This window comes from Heterocephalus glaber, unplaced genomic scaffold, assembly GCF_053883595.1.
Source record: "Heterocephalus glaber isolate CG9 unplaced genomic scaffold, H.glaber_assembly_v1.0 deba00001608, whole genome shotgun sequence".
NCBI lineage: Eukaryota > Metazoa > Chordata > Mammalia > Rodentia > Bathyergidae > Heterocephalus > Heterocephalus glaber.
The window spans coordinates 12,150,115-12,167,986 of NW_028258379.1; the positions used below are offsets into that span (position 1 = coordinate 12,150,115).

Sequence of the window (17,872 nt, forward strand, 5' to 3'; positions counted from 1 at the left end):
ATGTCCAAGTTGCCTGGTAGTATAAATGAATAATCAGTTTGGAAGCCGATAAGATTGCGTATTATTTGTTTGTTTACACATTCCTAGCCACCTGTTCAGGATGAAGGCTAACATGAGAAATATATAGCTGGGTTATAGTTAAGTAATGCCTCATCTAGTAAGACAGTGGAATAGCAATTTGTTCACATTTTGCCCCAGTATACTAACAACTTTGAAGGTCAGAGGGTGATGAGTCTGTATTGCCAATCTGCTTCTTACTGCAGTTTGAGAATTACATAATACACTCAATAAAAAAGCATCATTTTCACTGAACTCCTCTCTGGAAAGCACTTTAACCTTTTTTAGGCAAATTTCCTGAGAACGGTTCAGTTTCCTTCCTGTCCTTTCAGAGTGTATATATGAGTTCATTTTCCTTTGGTAAAACAAAATACTGGGGGCCCAATAACTAATAAAGAAAAGAAGTTCATTTAGCTCATTGTTTGGAAGGTGCAAGAGCATGGTGCCAACTTTTACTGAGTTCCAGGCTTCATGGTAGATGGCAACACAGTGGTCCATATGGGAAAGGTCACATGATTGAACAGGAAGCTAGAAAGATGGGAGGTCTTACTCTTTTAACAACAACTCATTCTCAGGAAACTAACCAACTCTGTGAAACCAGTAGTAATCCCTTCTAAGGACTGTGCCCCCATCACCTAATCACCTTCCAGTAGGTCCCACCTTCCAAAGGTTCCACCATCTCTTAATACCACTACCTGTGGAACAAGCCTCCAGCACCTGAACCCTTCAGGGACACACACACACTGTGCCCAAACCAAAGTGGGGTATCAGCTTTCCTAAAGTGAATAAGAAGCAGGAAAGTATTTTCACCAAAAACCCCAATACGGCAATATGCAAAATTATCTTTTACCCTAAGCTAATATGAACAGCTGGAGGAGTCCTTTAGCCTCATCATTTAAACACATATTAAATAATGATAGATCACCAAAATAGGCAACAACTAGCCCCTAACATCTCTGCAGGCTAGTAATGGCCATGATACACCCAGAAGAAAGATCCTGCTCTATGGAGTTGCTCATAATCTCATCACACTTTGTCTAATTTTGTGTCAAAAAACTTCTTTCAATATAATCCTTGAAAAAAGAATGCTTTCCAGAACAAATGCTCTTAAAGAATCATTCCCATTGTATATCTTCCTTTAATCTATGATTTGTAGTCTTCATCAAAATATTTGTCCTTTTTTTTCTTTTTATTTCTTTTTCTGTTCTGCTTCCAGGTCTCCAGTTACACGTAAGTTTTTATAGGGCTGGGGATTTAGCTCAGTGGTTCTGATGCCTGCCTCACAAGCGCAAGGACCCGAGTTCAATCTCCGGTACCCCCCAAAAAAAAAAACCCAATATGTACAAGTTTTATCACTACTACTATATCATAGGTTAATGAGGCGCTGTTTTTTAACTTTTTAAAAAAAAATCTTTGCTTCCTATTAACCATTTACCAGTCCAATTATTTACATACGGGGTTACCAAAAATTATATATTTTTAATTTTTATAAGATAACAGGAAATGTAAAAGTGACAGTTTTATCACATTTATTCAATACAGGAATTGACAGGTTGAAATGACACCTGCCTGAGTAACACTCCAGATAGTACGTAAACAAACATGCTACCTGAGTGACACTTGGGGTAAACTGTTAAGTGGTTGATATGTTATATTGCTGGCTTTGTGTCACTGGGACAAAATACCAGATACCTACAATTTAAAGGATAAGTTTACTTTGGCTCATGGTTTCAGAGATGTCAAGCAATGATCAGCTGGCTCCAAGGGAGAAACATCATGGTGGAGGGACATGGCAGAGAAAATCTGTTTACTTCATGGTGGCTAGAAGCAGAGAGAGCAAACAAGAGCCACACAGAGAGGGAGGGGCCAGGGACAAGAAAACACCTTTCCAGTCAAACTCCCAGGGACCCACATCCTACAACCAAGTTCCACCTCCTAGTAGCACATTCAGCTATGAGAATGTAAGTAGCTATGAGTATTGTAATGAGTACAGAGCCCCTATGGTCTAGTCACCTTCTGAAATCCCTAACCTCCGAACACACGAAACTTTAGGGCAGCGATGGCAAACATTTTAGAGACAAGTGCCCAAACTGCAATGCAAAACCCACTTATTTATCACAAAGTGCCAATACTGCAATTAAACCTGAATATTGAGGCATTAATTTACAAAAAACAACTCATACATTAACATCTTTTTTTATCTTAATAGAAAAACAAATAATGTGCATGCTATAGGTTTGCCACAACCACTTTTAGGGGAACATTTTAGACCTAAACCATAGCATATGTCTTCAAGCTCATTGTTTTTTTTTCTTCCAGAGTGTCTTAATTCATTGCTAACCTAACTCAATGAAACTCCCATTAAGGTACTACAACGATCAGAGCTTGAATTTTTATCATACTTTTAAAGTCTTCATCTGGTGATCTTCTCATCTCTGTCTTTTTGGGTTTTAATGGATTTTTTTCCTGCTTTGGGTTATATTTTACTTCATGTTTCTGGTTATTTTTGATGAGATACTGGATATTGTGAATGTTTCATCATTAAATGTATGGGTTTTGTTGTCATCTGTAAAGAATGTTGAATTTTGGACAGTCACCTTACAGAACAATTTGACCATCTTGAGTCTTGCTTTTAAACTATGTTAAAGCATACTTTAGTGTAGCCTTTATACTTTTTTGGGGGGGTTACCGGGGATCGAACTTGGGTCCTTGCGCTTGTGCAGCAGGCGATGAAACCACTGAGTTACATCCCCAGCCCTATAGAGTCTGCTTTTTTTTGTTTTGTTTTGTTTTGATACTAGGGATTGAACTCGGAACCTTGCACTTGCGAGGCAGATGGCGGAACCACTGAGCTAAATCTCTGGCCCAGTAGCCTTTATACTTTGTGGCTAATTTAACCCTACTCTTAAGGCATGGCTTTTCTTGCACCTGAGAAATATCTTTTCAATGAGGTATCTCTACTATGGCTGGTCAGAATGTCTTCCAGCTCTTTGTGAACTGTGGGAATTATTTGGTTTACAACCAAGGAGTTCTTTCTCTAATAGTTTTTCTTTGCTTATCTTTTGGAATTTTACTGTGTATGGAATTTACTATTCAGCTCAAGACTCCAGGGAATCTTAATCAGATTTCTGAGCCCCTTTTGCCCTGAGGGTTCCTTCTCTTGGGTACTATGCCTAGCACATATCAGCCCCCTCAGACATACTGATCTCTAATCTGTTGTGGCTTCCTCCTTCAAAGCCATGTGCCCCTGTCCCAAAAGTGCCTCCAGGTAGAAATCTGGAGGCATCATAGGGATCACCTTTTTTCACAGGGACTACTATCTAACTAATGCTGCCTTTTGTCCAGTGTTTGAAAGTTGGATCAGATATTTCATCAATTTTTATAATTATATACATTGAAAAAGTGAGTCCTATACCAAGGACCCTATTACATCTGGAAGCAGAAGTCATACGCACACACTCCGTCTCATTTAATCCCCTCAAACTGCTGATAGATACCCGTTAACCCCATTTTACAGAACTGGCTACTTTAGATTAACTAACATTCCCATGGGTATGTAGCTAGTAAGAATAGGGAAAATAGAACAGACCCTAACGGTAGGATTAATTAAGCGTTCAGAGAAAACCTAATAGTGAATTGCAGGCCTGGCCTTTTGGCTCTGTCTTTACCTTTCTCACGCCAACAGTCCCAGATTCTCAGGAATTAGCCCTATTTATCCTGTGTTATGATTATGTTTGGAGTATGGTACTTCTCTGGAGGAGGGAGAGGCTCAGGAAGGAACTATTGAACTCTTTTCTTTTGCTTAATTATCTGTATGAAGTCCAAATCCTTATCTTAGAAACAAACTACAAATATGTCATAGGCTGGAGAACTTCTGCAATAAAGAAAATGTCAGTAGTGGATCTTTTTGTTTTCTTACTTGGATGATATAGCCTCTAGGAAATTACCATTCCCTCTTGATACAATAAATATAAAAATAAGCTTCCCACCAAACAGTTTATTTGAAAGCTGGAGACCACCCTCATTTAAAACTGTGCACTTCGGCCGGGGATTTAGCTCAGTGGTTTCACCACCTGTTGCACAAGTGCAAGGACCCGAGTTCAATACCCGGTACCAAAAAAACCAAAACTGTGCACTTGGATTATTATTTGGGAAATTATTTCCTTCTTGAATCTTGTTTGTCAAGTCAGCACACAGGAAGGAGACTCAGAAGCCCTTTGCAAAGCATTCTTTCAAACCCAGTCCTTGTAAATTTGCTCCGCTGTTGAACACCTGTTGCCTCTTCCATCCTTCAACAGTATTGTAAAGATAGCTGAGATTCAAGGTCTTAGAAGAGACTTAGACTTTTCATAAAGAAATCCTTTATTGGAAATATGTAAACTTTGTTAGGGAAAGGGATAAAACTAACCATTGTGTACATGGTTTGCACATACAAGGGGCTATTTAGTGTTCTAGAAACTGATGAATGAATAAAAAGGTTCTTTTTAAGAAAACTACGTTTTTTACCTTAACTGAACAAAATTTTAAATTCTAACCAACACATTTTCCTCAGCCTCTTTTATGGGCTAGTGCTTCTATATACTTTATTTCACTTAATCATTATGGCATTGAGAATATTGATGAATATAGATGTGAAAAGACTTGTTTACGGTCACTTAACAAGTGACATTTGTTGTATCCCAAATAAATCCTCTTACCATGCAAGATTACTGTATAATTTTAGGCATCTTGCAACATAAGCAGTGTGTAGAGAGCAGTGGTGGCTGACTCTTAAGTACTAGTACCATCCTATCTCTATATTCCTCTCTCAATATATTAGCAATTTTGAGAAGCCTTGAGCCTCAGATATATTCCTTGAACACAGTTTGAATTTGCCTATCATAGCAAAGAGTAATACCACAAATGCTTCTTCATCCCATCCTCATTGAAGTAAAGTAACCTCTCCTGACCATGGCTAGTAATACATTTTTAAAAATTAGTAAATATGGAAGATACCACAACAGATGGAATTTTTAGCTTCCCTGACAGCTTTGTTAATGAATGAGTGAAGTAGTGTCCCAGGGTCTGAAATGTGCCTCATCTCAAATACATGCCAGTGTTTCAGAAGTGCATGCTTTGCTCTCACTGTGCTTCCCATTATTAACTTCTGCATCCCCATTCCTGAGGCAAGATACAGGTGTGGGATCTGTCTGATTTCACTACAGGAGTTTTAAATGAATTGTCCCCAGAACTGAGCTATTATAATATTTCGAGCTATGGATAAGAATCAGGCCCATGACCAATCCGTGATTGTGCTTTGTATTTGATGTGTTCTATAGTGGTGTGAACATTGGTAAACCAACCTAAAGCTTTATTCTATTGACTTTATTAGTTTGTATATATTTAGCTAATGTGATTTCTTCTTGTGTTTATAGATATTTAAAACTAGAAACTTTTCAAAAATCAAATTGCAAAGGCTTCTTTTCCTTTATCTAGTTTTTCTTAAGCATATCCTTTCTAATCAAGAAATAGTTATATGAAAATCTAATTAATGTTTCCTGATTGCGATTCATATACCTTTATCATTCAAGTTTTCGACTACCTGAAAGCAAAAGAGTTGAGTCAAAAAGAGAAGGATGACTGTGACATTGACTGTATTTGAAATTTTTTTTTTTTACAAACTTACTAACTTGTTCATAACCATCTTCAATAGAAATGCTTAACAAAGGCTATAATCACTTATCTGTATCTTTTTAAAAGCAGCTAAGAATGTTCTTGCCATTCATAATTATTCAGTGTCTTATCTACCACTAGTTTGAGTATTAGAAGTTTTACTTTCTGTGACTTAACCATAGCGTACTGACCACATTAGTGGGTATATTCCTCATACTAGTGGTGTTGGTTAAATGTGGGTCACATGATTGTCAAGATGACATATGCCTGAATTTACTATTTAACTATTAAAGCTCCATACAGATTTGAAGTAGCATTACCTTTCCATTCCTCCTCTACAAACACATTTTCTATTTAGAGAGTGCTCAATATATGTTCTCTTCAACAAGATAAAAACTTTTTCATTTTATTGTTATTCTGTTAAAACTTTCATGATCATTAAAATTATAAAAATAAAATATTGGATGCTTTATTTTTGAAAAATATAGAAAACGTGCTTTTTCCATATTTTCTGGTAAAGTTTTAACAACTACATTATGTACATAGTAATTTCAAGAATTTGGAATTCCTAGCTTCTCAGAAAGGACATTTTTGTTGTTTTGACTCGTTTCAGCTCTAAATCTTTAGAAACCATTTCCATACCATTTGAATTAGCAGCAGAATGTTAGGATTTCCAAAGATCCCCAGAAAAGGTAGTCAAGTAGCATACCTTCTATGATCTGAGGCATGCACACACAAAGAGAGAAAGGGCTTAAAGTAGGGGAGAAGTATCTTCAGGATTGTCTCCCATATCAGTTTTCTTCTCTGGCAGTGATCTTCTTAGAATTAGATATATAACGCTAAATGTAATAAATGAACACCGGTGATTGTCTTCTTTCTAATTAGTTTTCCTTAAAATTAACCTGAAACACGTATCAGTACACGTCCAAGCTGATGCTCTAAAGTTTTAAAATGTCTGCTCAGTTCTATAGGTACTTATAGCAGGGGCTCTTAACTATGGATAAATTCTTCATACTTAAGACCCATCTTAAAACAGTTCAGTTGAACATTTTATTGTACTATCAGGCAGTTTTTTGTGGTAGTGGTCATTAATATTTATAAGATATTTTTGTTGGGGAGTTAATATGGTGATGCATAATTTTTCAGTTTTTGAAAGGTAGTCTTTGTTGCATGTTTAGCTTGTCTTTTTTAAGCCTTTGCATTTTTTTGTTGGTCTAAAATTAAGTTCCTTCAGTAAGTTCAAGCTTGAAACTCAGGGCTCCAAAACATCTTTCCAAAGCTGTCTGTAAGCCACAGTGGCAAACTATGCTTGGAGCAGTACCTAAGAGCTGCATTAGAGACCTGGAATGTTTATTAAAAATAGATTTCTCTTTTGAGGGCTCACACGCACTGAGCAGTTTTTTGGGTGTGGTGGCTGCAAGTCTGCCTTTTAAACTAGTTCCCTGGGTTCCGCTGTGTGTACTTAATTTTGGTATGTGCCCTTGTCATACAGCATCATTCCTAAAATGTAGAAGTGTTCTGGTACTGAAAATAGACTTGAGAGGGGCATAAGTATAACCAAAATGAATGCACTTCAGTTCATTTTTGTATCTTAAGTCCAGGTCCTTGAAGTTTAAACAGATACTCCCTTTCAGTAAGTAAAATTTGTGGGTACGTAGATTCTAAAATGCTGATTTTGATTTAGGTAGTAAAGATTGTTTTTTCCTTAAGGAAGGTGAAAGATTACAGCACACATTTAAGTCTTTTAAAAAATTATTGGGCATTGCTAAAAGCTTTGTTCTTCACTGTTATGGTCTTATTAAGTTATTATCTATGTTTTAAGAACAAAACAGTTTTCTTGTTTGAGTTGGAAATGCAGTGGTACGATTCTGGTCAGAAATCAAATTGGTCTTGAACTGAATCAAATTCAATGGTTAGGTACAATGTTGACCTTATGGGGAAATTTGATTTGGTTCGCAGCTAGAATCGTGGAAAGAATTAAGATCATGAAATGAGATATCACTGTATTAGAAAAAAAGTTCTTGATGTCTGTGGATAGAATTAATGAGTCAGTGAACTTGCTTGGAAAATAATTTTATCTTTATTTTCACTGATTCTAGATTAAAATTTAGCAGGTCTTTTAATTATAAACATAGCACAGTAGCATACACTGTACCTGTAGTGCCAATGGAAAGCAGATATTTTCATATATTGTTTATTATTGAAGATGTCTCAAAATATTGTTTGTGCTCATCATTGCTTCAGAATTAGAGTACTTATTATATCAGTTGCTAAAATCTCATAAATCATCTGCCTAGCATATTTTTTAATTATTCGATCATTGTATTTTTCAATATAATTGATTTTTAAAAATTATATGTAACTATTTTATGCATTCACAAATATTCTGAGAAGAAATCCAATCCAAATGCCTCATTAGACTGCCAAAGGGGCTCAGATTTTTTTTAAAAGGGTAATAATCTTGTCTGTAGTAGGTCTTGCTTAAGATGTTTTATAAGCTATTTCTCTTAAACTATTTTTCATATTCTTACTGTTATCTCATCCTTATTTTTTTTTAACTGTAGCTGACTCTACTGGAACTCATTCTCTGTACACAACATATAAAGACTATGAAATTATGTTCCATGTTTCTACCATGCTGCCGTACACACCTAACAACAAGCAACAGGTAAGGGAGCCTATGTTATATGTGTCTTTTCCCCTTATTTCATTTTCTATAGAAGTCTAAGTGGCAAGTTTGTAAAATCTGAAACCAGAATTTAGTGTTGCACACCTGTCACAGCAGCAGGAAGCTTTGTGCTTTGTGGAAGTAAGGAATAGCAAATGAACTGAAAACAAATGAAGAGACACATATTTTAGGTTAACAGCCAGATGGACGGCTTTGTGAATTAAGCATTTGCTTTTCACCCACGGGGACAGAGGTTTCCATGAAATCTAAAGAGAACAAGTTGAAATCATAGTGATTAGATGACGCTGCAGTGTTGCCGAGAATATACAGGAGTGGGTGAAGGTTCTTCTCTAGAGGCCAATGCATAAAGTGGGAGTGTGCTGATGTTGCTTTAGATTTCAAGAGAATTACAGTACTACATTGGAGAAAGTCACAGTAAATGTCAGTGGAATCTCAGAATAATGTTCTTTCTTAACACTTTCATCAGGAGAGAACAAGGATCTTAAATAACAACTGTATGTGCATATATAACAGTCACTCTTAAGTAGATAATGATATAGTGAGATGACTATTGTTATGAAATTTTATTTTTTCATAAAAAATATCTAAAAGCACAGTGTCTACTGAAATAGTACTAAAACGTGAGATAGTAAAATGTGACAATTAAGAGTTGACATTGGACATTGGCAGTATTGTTTTATTTTATGTTATTTTGTTTTTGGTACTGGGGATCGAACTCAGGGCCTTGTGCTTGCGCAGCAGGCTGCGAAACCACCAAGCTAAATCCCCGGCCCACTATTGTTTTAGAGACTGTGATAGTTGTTACATTTCAAAATAAATGATACCAAATTGAAATTTAGGAGCAAGAACTAACAAATTCATTTTTTCATAGGTATTACCAGAATGAGTGGTCCAGTTTTACTACTCACCTTAAAATGGATATAGATTTTTTTGTTATCAGTAGTTGGTCTAATAGAACATGGCCCAGATTTACAGAGTAAATCACAACATCTTTCATAGAAGTTAACCAAACACTAATCTAGTCTAACCCTTAATCACTTTAGGTTTAAATTACAAATCTAGGTAACAGAATTTTGCCTTTCATGGTTATTAATGTAATCAACAATAGGAAACAAAGCAGTAAATCAGCTATAAATTGTAAGTAAACCTGCTTTGAGATAAACTCTGATCTCAAGTTTATTAACAGTTGGCTTTTTGCAAACTCCAAGTTCTAGATTACCCTGAGAGAAAAGGACCACGCTAAGAAGGGTAAATTAGTCTTCCTATTTTGACTAGTCAATAGACAAAAGAATTTAGAGTATTAACAAATGATATTTTAAGGAAGATAAAGGCTTATTCTACGTTATTACTCAGAAAAGAAAGGTGAAATTTTGCAGAGTAAAATATTTAATAATAAGATTGGATTGTTTGTAACTGAGTTGGAGTACTGGGTAAATTGGCATTTAAGTGTACAGCTATTTAAATTATTTAATTTGGGGGTCCATTTAAGGCAGACATGTTATGATCCTAAATCATAATGACAAAGTAATTGGTATTGCTGCATATTAAGAAATTTTTATTCTCTAGTTAATGAATTTATTTTCTATTAGTAGACTTTATGCTTGGAAAAGAACATATGGAACGAACATATCTTTTGTGCTTGCATTTTAAAAATATATACAATTTTTCATTATATAACAGATAAATGGATTTGTTTCTATTGGGTTCTTTGTTAGGACATTAATTTCAGATATCAAACATGTTGAAAGAATGACAATAGCATGAAAAAGATAATGTTATCTGTGTAAGAATGATATGTAATACATAGATTGATACTATTTTGATTATGTTCAAGATCCTGAGTGTATTAATATTTTTTAATTATTGATATGATCTCTATAGTAGTCAGTTCAGACCAGCCTTTCTTTCCATAACATCTGCTTATATATGATGTTTAGAAATAAAATAAACTGCCTCATTGGAAGATAATTTGGAATGCTTCAAATTCCTGAGGTTAAAAGTACATTTCCAAAACATTTAAACTCCCAATTCTTAACCCTAATCTAAAAGGCTGTTGTTTCTCTCAGCCAGCTGGCAGGCAATACTAGATTTTACTGATGCATAATTTGTACACCTTAATGTCATTGGAAAAATTTTTCAAGAAGTGTTATAATGGTTTACATATCACATGTAGTTGTTTTTCTTTTTAAAGAACTTCCATAAAATAAATGTGAGAAATATAAATTTTGTTCAGTTTTTCTTTATACTATTAAACTGTGCTATAAACCCCTCCTGAAAAAATGCCGACCTAGCATGTTTTGGGGTGTCTAAATTTGAAAAACACCTATATAACACACAGTTTAATGAAACAGAAGGTATTAAGCAGCTTTCACTATATTTAAAGAAGCTGTTAAAACCTGAAATTTAACCTGTCTTTAAATCTTTACTACATTGTGGAATATTATTAATGCTTACATTCCCAGCTTGTAACACAAAAGGTCTATCAGCAAACACCTTAGCTATGTTCTCTTTAAATGAAGTCAATTAAATCAGAACATAAATTACGTTTTAATTATTTCAGCTTGTCTCATTTCTAAAAATCTTCCCCGTGGTAAATTTCTTTTTTTACATGAAAATGGAATGAGACTGCTATAGAAACTAAGGATTTGGAGATGATACCAGAACTTGGCATAATAAGGTAGATATTGGTTAGATGTAATATTTGAACGGCTGTATTTTTATGCAAATTTCAGAATATTCATTTCCATATTCTTTGAGGGAGTGATAAGACAGGCTAAAATATTGACAATAATGATGTGGAGAATACCTACCTTTGTTCGTAACGATTAACAAGAAATAACTGTAGCGCACAAGGGAATTGGGGAATTCACAACCATATAATTTATGTTGGTTGTTTTTTTCTCTTGCAGCTCCTACGGAAGCGGCACATTGGAAACGACATTGTAACAATTGTTTTCCAAGAGCCTGGAGCACAGCCATTCAGCCCAAAAAACATCAGATCCCACTTTCAGCATGTTTTTGTCATTGTCAGGGCTCACAACCCCTGCACTGACAGTGTCTGTTACAGGTATGCATCAGTGCAGTAGGGGTGGCTGGGGGTAGTTGGCTGGTTATCGTGCAGAGGCCCTATCCAGCTCTACTTTCAGAAGTGGCAATGGGAAGTCTATTACTACCTATTTCTGTCTTTAAATTGTACATGCAATTGGTTAAATTCATACAGTGACATAACCTGATAGCATCGACATTCTCCTTGTTGGTTATACACCTGCTGTTTCCATTGGTACCTCATCCTTAGGCAGTATCTTTCATCTATACCATCTGGTCACTGACCAACTAATTACTCATACTACTAATTACACATTTTTTGGCATGGCGAGAGCAGAGAGGAGCATAATAGGGGAAAGAAATTCATTTTTAAAAATCACTGTCATTTTAAAAGATCAAACCATTGCTAGTATTTTCTTGATTTACTGTAAGGCAGTTCACTCATAGGAGTCGCTGTTATTAGGATTTCCTTGGTCCACTCTCAAGTATACTCTTAGGTGCATCTCTCTGCTTTACTAAGCATTTGTTGAAATTATTGCCATGTCACTCATTAACCTAGTCTCGTGAGTGTCCAAATTCAGCTAGATATCCACAGAGGCCTCTACTGGAGGGTTTGGTGCTGAAGGGGATAAGAACCTCTGATGCTGCCTTGATGTAGATGGAGTGCCAAGAAGTTTAAGGATATTCTCGCATTTGTAAGATGTTTCTGATATACTTCAAGCCTTTCCAAATACAAAAGTTTAGCATATGTTTCCATTTCTAAGATTTGGATATGTAGGCTTTATTAATTTTGGGTATTTTTTTTTGAAGTAACGTAGTGACCTGCACAGAAAGTGGCCAACTCAGACTGACAATTGGTCTGTGAGATCCACAGCTCTCTAATTCTAGGGGTGATACAAGTTAATTCAGAATAAAGAAAACATAATTTAGAGTAGCGATGCCAACCTTTTTGGCACCAGGGACTGGCTTCATGGAAGCTTTTCAGAGTTGGGGTGTGTGTGTAGGGGGCCATGTTTTAGGATGATTCAAAGGAATATGCAACTCAGTCCTTCACATACACAGTTCACAATAGGGTTTGCACTCCTGTGAGAATCTAATGCTGGTAATTTGAGTGATGTGAAGTGGCTATAAATATGGATGAAACTTCATTCCCACACCCTCTGTTCACCTTCTGCTTTGCTCCTCAATTCCTAAGGGGTTGGAGACTCCTGACTTAGGTTACTTCGGATTGCTCTTGACTGTCCCCATCTTTGCTCATATCACAATGGCTACATACGTTGAGCTCTTGTTATAAGTTCAGCACTATTTTACCCACCTTACTTGTTTTACCTTGTTTAATCTTTAAAACTTTTAAGTGTAGATACTGTGTTTACCCCCATTTTCACATGATGAGATCAAAGCACAGAGTGGTCAAGTAGATCGCCTGAGGTCAGCTGACTTGTACGAGGCAGAGATAGACTAAAATGCAGTAAGTCTGCTAGAGCCCAAGCTCCTAACCATATTGCTGCAGCCTCTCTCACATGCTGTGGAAGCCAGCTCTTTGCAGTTTTTGCTCCTAATACACAGGTCTGTGGTTTCTTAGGCTCAAGGAGGGAAACTGCTACAGTGGGACCTAGATCTGAAGCTTCTCACCAAGGAAATAGCCTCTGAAAGCTGCTTGAGTAGTTGTAGAATGAATAAGTATAGGACATTCAACTACAATTGGGATGGATAACTATTTGCATTTAGAAGATACCCTGAGCATTTGAAATGTGTTAACTACTGGAATCATGTAAAAGATTTCATTCTACTTAGTAGATAGAAAGCTCAACCCTTTTTGAATAAATACTTAGTCATTTGGGAGTGGGAAACTATTCAACTTCTTGTAAGGAAAGTTTCTTTTTAAGCCTTTGTCTAAATCAGTACTATACAAAAAATATTATGTAAACCATATTAATTTTACATTTTCTATTATAGCCAGATTTTTAAAAGTAGTAAGAAATGGGTGAAATTAATTTTAACACTTTTTTATCCAGTATCAATTTACTTCTCAGATATAAGTATTATTCAATGTGAATTAACATGTGATTTTTAAAATTTAAACTGCAACATTTACATTTTTGGACTCTTGGCAATGTGGAATACATTTTAGACTTACAGTCCATCTTAGGATATTAAAACTTGATCACAACTTTCTCTACTATGAATAATAATCTTACATTTATTGCTGCCTACTTGGTGTCTGAGTTGTGAAACAAAGAAACATCATTTTCTCAAGGAAGGTTCTTGTTAGAATGTAGAGAAGTGGAGGGTCAATAGAGACTGAAGTAATAAAGATATATTTAACTAAAAATGTGGGATTCAGTATATGTTTTAAAGCACAGATGCATGAAATTCAGTGGCAACAAGAGGAATAATTCTAGGAGTGGTCCGTGGCATGTACAGTGGGTAGAAAACACCATAGGAGGCTCCTAATGGAGGGACGAGAAGAATGCTGGACCATCAGAGTAACCCTGTAAAAACAGGGTTTTAGGGAAATTTACCCAGTGTCACCACACAATGTAATTTGTACACAGAAAGATAAATTTGGAGGCTGTTGTTAGCCATTTCTTTTTCACTAGTTCTTTTATCCATGTCTGTGTGAGGCGCTATTCTAGGAGAGTAAAAAAGAATTTCCACAGTGGATACAGAGATAAAGTCTTGAAATAATGTGGTGTTATAACTCCCAGGAACTAAAAAGTTTATATAGGAAAACCTGAGTGATTCCAAAATCCAGTTAACCTTGAATTGTCACTTTATAGCCAATAACTGAAATCACTGAATAATCCTGAGTATTAAAGCTTACCCTTTAACTGAAAAGAGAGCCTTCCAGTCTCTGTTACTTGATTTGTATCATTATGGGGAGCTTAATATGCCTGGTCCATCTGATCAGAAGCAACAAATCAGAAAGATGAATGCTGTCAAGGGCAAGAATATACTAAAAACATCAATATGTGTTTACTGTTACAAGGGATACAGAAATACTCTTCAAAGATACAAATTCAATAAGCATAGCAGTCTGAGGTCATTTGATTTCAGAACAACCAAATATACTTCACTCACCCCTGAGGGCCTCCTTTGTAAAAACATAGTGTAGTATGTCACCATTTCTCAAAAACTGATGAATTAATGGATCTAGCATTGATCATCAAAGGCTGCTAACACCACAGAAAGAGACAAATGTGTGCTTCATGGTGGAAGACTATAACCTCACATATGAGTTACTCTTGTCCCCTCTCCACCAAATTAAATCAATCTGATCAAGCCTCTAGAAAAGCCAATTTATGGGAAATACAAAAGAACAGAGAAATATGTTTGTAGTCAACAAAATTTCAGACTTTGGCCAGTGCTAGACAACAGGTCAATTTCTTCAGTAAATTGGAAGAAATAAAAGAGAAATGGAAGAGAATCTTACAGAATAAAAATGTTAAAGATAATTAATGGCAGTGTGTGGACCTTATTTGGATCCTAATTTAGACTAAAAAGACCACAAAGAAGATGCTAAGACATCTTAAACAATTATAAATTGGACCATTGACTGACTCCCTCTTTGATGGAATTAAAGAGTTATTAATTTTAAAATTAGGGGTAGTGGGAGGGGCAGGGGAAAGGAAAGAAGGGAAAGGAAAAATGATGAGAAATGGAAAAAATGGAAGTAAAGTCTTTGTAAATAGGGAAGGGTGGAGGGGGTGGAGGGGGCGAAGGGAGGGCTAGGAATGGGGAAAAAATAAGAACCAAGATGCATTATGTAAAGGTACAATTCCCAATGAGAAATATAATTGTGTTGTATACCTAAAATGTACCAATAAAAGAATTTAACAAAAAAATAAAATAAAATTAGGATAGGAATCTGTTATTGATTGCTTTGAGTCTTCAGAACAGTTGCTAATTGTGGTCAGTAGCTATGTTCAGGAAGGTAGGGCTATATACATTACTTCTGTCAGAAGGGTTTCCCTTTTCAGTGGTTAAAATAAAATAAATGTTAAAAAGTCTGTATGATGTACTCCAAAAAGCGTATGGAATTAGATCCGATTGTGAAGCCTCTTAGATCTTAAGATTCCTTTCTGTGCCATGGAAGGTTGCTTTACGTCTATTTAAAATCCAGTTAAGTATTCATCATAGACAAGGGATTGTGGTATGTGCATTTTAAATGCCCTTTCCTCTTTTCTCTCTCTTTTTTAATATATTTGCAAGATTTCTCCAAGAAGAAGAAAAGGCAAAAAAAGGCAAAGTGGGTCAAGTGGTGGAATTTTTTTTCTAAAGGCCAAGCCATAATTAACCAGCATCTCTTATTACCCAATGAAGTCAACCTTTCTAAGACAAAAATCTGAATACTGTCACTTAGAAAAAAGTAGCGACTACCTAGCAGAGTCTGGTGCATGTAGTTCTTCAGGTCTTGCTACTCCTATTTCAGCCTCTTCTGTCTCTTCCACCAACCCCTCTCTCCACTGTAGCTTACTCTTACAGAGCTGCTCCATCTCTCTAGAACATCCATGCTCCCTTGTCCTCTGCACATGCTGCCCCCTGGGCTGGATGCCTCTCTTCACACACACCTGCTCTCCCTCATCTGCTGAATCACTGCTTTTCTTTTCTTCAGGAAGGTTTCCCTGGCCTCCTAGGATTAAAGTGCCCTACTGATATTCCAGTATCACCCGGCACTTCCCCAACTTCCCCAGAGGACTCAAACCACCAGAAGTAGTCCCTACCAGAGGAGTTTTTGGAGAGCTGAGTCTCTGACTTTCTCGCCCTGGATCCTCAACATTAGCCTGATACCTAGCACATAGAAGGAGCTCTGTGGGTGTTGTTGGGTGAATGAGTAAATCTAGAAATCAGAAGCTCCCCAGAGACAGAATCAGTGGCACAGGTTTATTCTGCACCTGTTCTTTTCTGTCCTTTGCCCAAGTCTGCTTTCTTGGAAAGTTCCCCATGCTGGCAGTCTGACCTAGGCTCCAAGAAGGGAGCCTCCTTCCTTTACCACTGGATGTTTCCTGTGTCACATTCCTTTTAAATTTGGGGTTGGAGTTTACTGGTTATTGCTATTTCCATTTTTTTGTCCATATTCAAATCTCTTAGTCTTCTATTCAGATGTCTTTGGAGCATTGCTACATATCAACCTGAAATTGGCTTTGAGTATTAAGACCCATTACTTCATCCAAGGTCTTGATACCAGTGAGTGTTACATGGCCCTCATCATCTAGATACCATCTTGTGGCAGTGTTCAGGCATGAAATTCATGTGGATGGTCCCTTGTGGCAAGTACTTTGTGGTGGCCATGGTAGGTGTTTGAAAACCTTTCTTCAGAAGAAATGGTATAGTATGGCTCTCTGTTCATGGTTGAAAGGTTAACTTCCATCCTGGCACTTTCCAACAACTCTATACAAATCATCTCACTTCTCTGCATCTGTTTCCTAGAGAAATGAAGAATTTGTACCTGCTACCCAGAGATATAAGCACAGGACACCTTCCTGGACTTTCTGTCATTCTCAAAGATTTTGGAGAACATATTTTAAGGTTAAAAGGAATAGAAGTATTATTTGGTAGAATGAAATGTTGAGGTGAATTTTAAGATGAAACTCAAAGCCAAATGTGGTCGTGGTGCAAGCTTGTAATCACAGCTACTCGGGAGGATGAAGCAGGAGGACAAAAGTTCAAGGCCAACATAGCCTTAACTGAGACTTTAATTCAAAAGGAAAATTTTAAAAGGGCTAGCATTGTACCTCAGTAATAGTGTGCTTGCCTACCATACACGAGGTCTTGGGTTTGATCTTCAGTACCACACACACACAAAAAATCAAATATTTATTGGAAGAACTGAAGGACCATTGTCATCTTGAAGGTTCTTGCTATTATTAACTTTCCCCAACTGCTTGAGCCTCAGAATTCTGTCACCTAAATGTCTTGGTCCTCAGCAATGCTGGATGAACAAGGCATGGCTATACAGTAATTTTAAGAATATATTATTTCTAAGATACAGTATTGCAAACTAAAGAAAGTGTGGCTAGGCAATGGCTCTTTGGAATTTGCTGTTAAAAATAGCAAGAAATACAATTAATGTGTCTTAAGTATCTATATATAGCAAATTGAAATCCTAGGATGGACTTTTTTTTTTTAATGAAAGCAAAGTATTCTATTTAGCCTAAACCAGGCTTTATTATCAAGAGTTCAGAATTTGTGGCATCCAAATTAATGAGCTTTTAACCTTGCAGAAACCTTGAAAGTTAGATGTATTCAAAATAAAACTATTTAAAAAGAGTGTTCTAGGGTATCATCTTCCTCATCTTCTTCTATAAGGATTCTGTTTCTAATAACGCAAAGCTGATTTTAGTGTCTGTATCATTTACCTCCTTACCATGGTGAATCACTGATAATTACATGTTAAAAATTCAGTTCTTTCTAGAGGCTTCTAATTAT

The 17,872-nt window shown here is 36.2% G+C and overlaps 1 protein-coding gene across 20 annotated transcripts in view; it reads left to right on the forward strand.

Moving 5' to 3' along the window:
• Sipa1l1 (signal induced proliferation associated 1 like 1) overlaps nucleotides 1–17,872 on the forward strand; it is a 383,338-nt gene that overhangs the window by 297,008 nt on the left and 68,458 nt on the right. For all 20 annotated transcript variants that reach the window (XM_087195342.1, XM_013067449.3, XM_087195344.1 and 17 more), the window contains 2 exons: nucleotides 8,274–8,377; nucleotides 11,308–11,465. In XM_087195342.1, coding sequence (XP_087051468.1) covers nucleotides 8,274–8,377; nucleotides 11,308–11,465 — 262 coding nt within the window. The remainder of the gene's footprint in view (nucleotides 1–8,273; nucleotides 8,378–11,307; nucleotides 11,466–17,872) is intronic.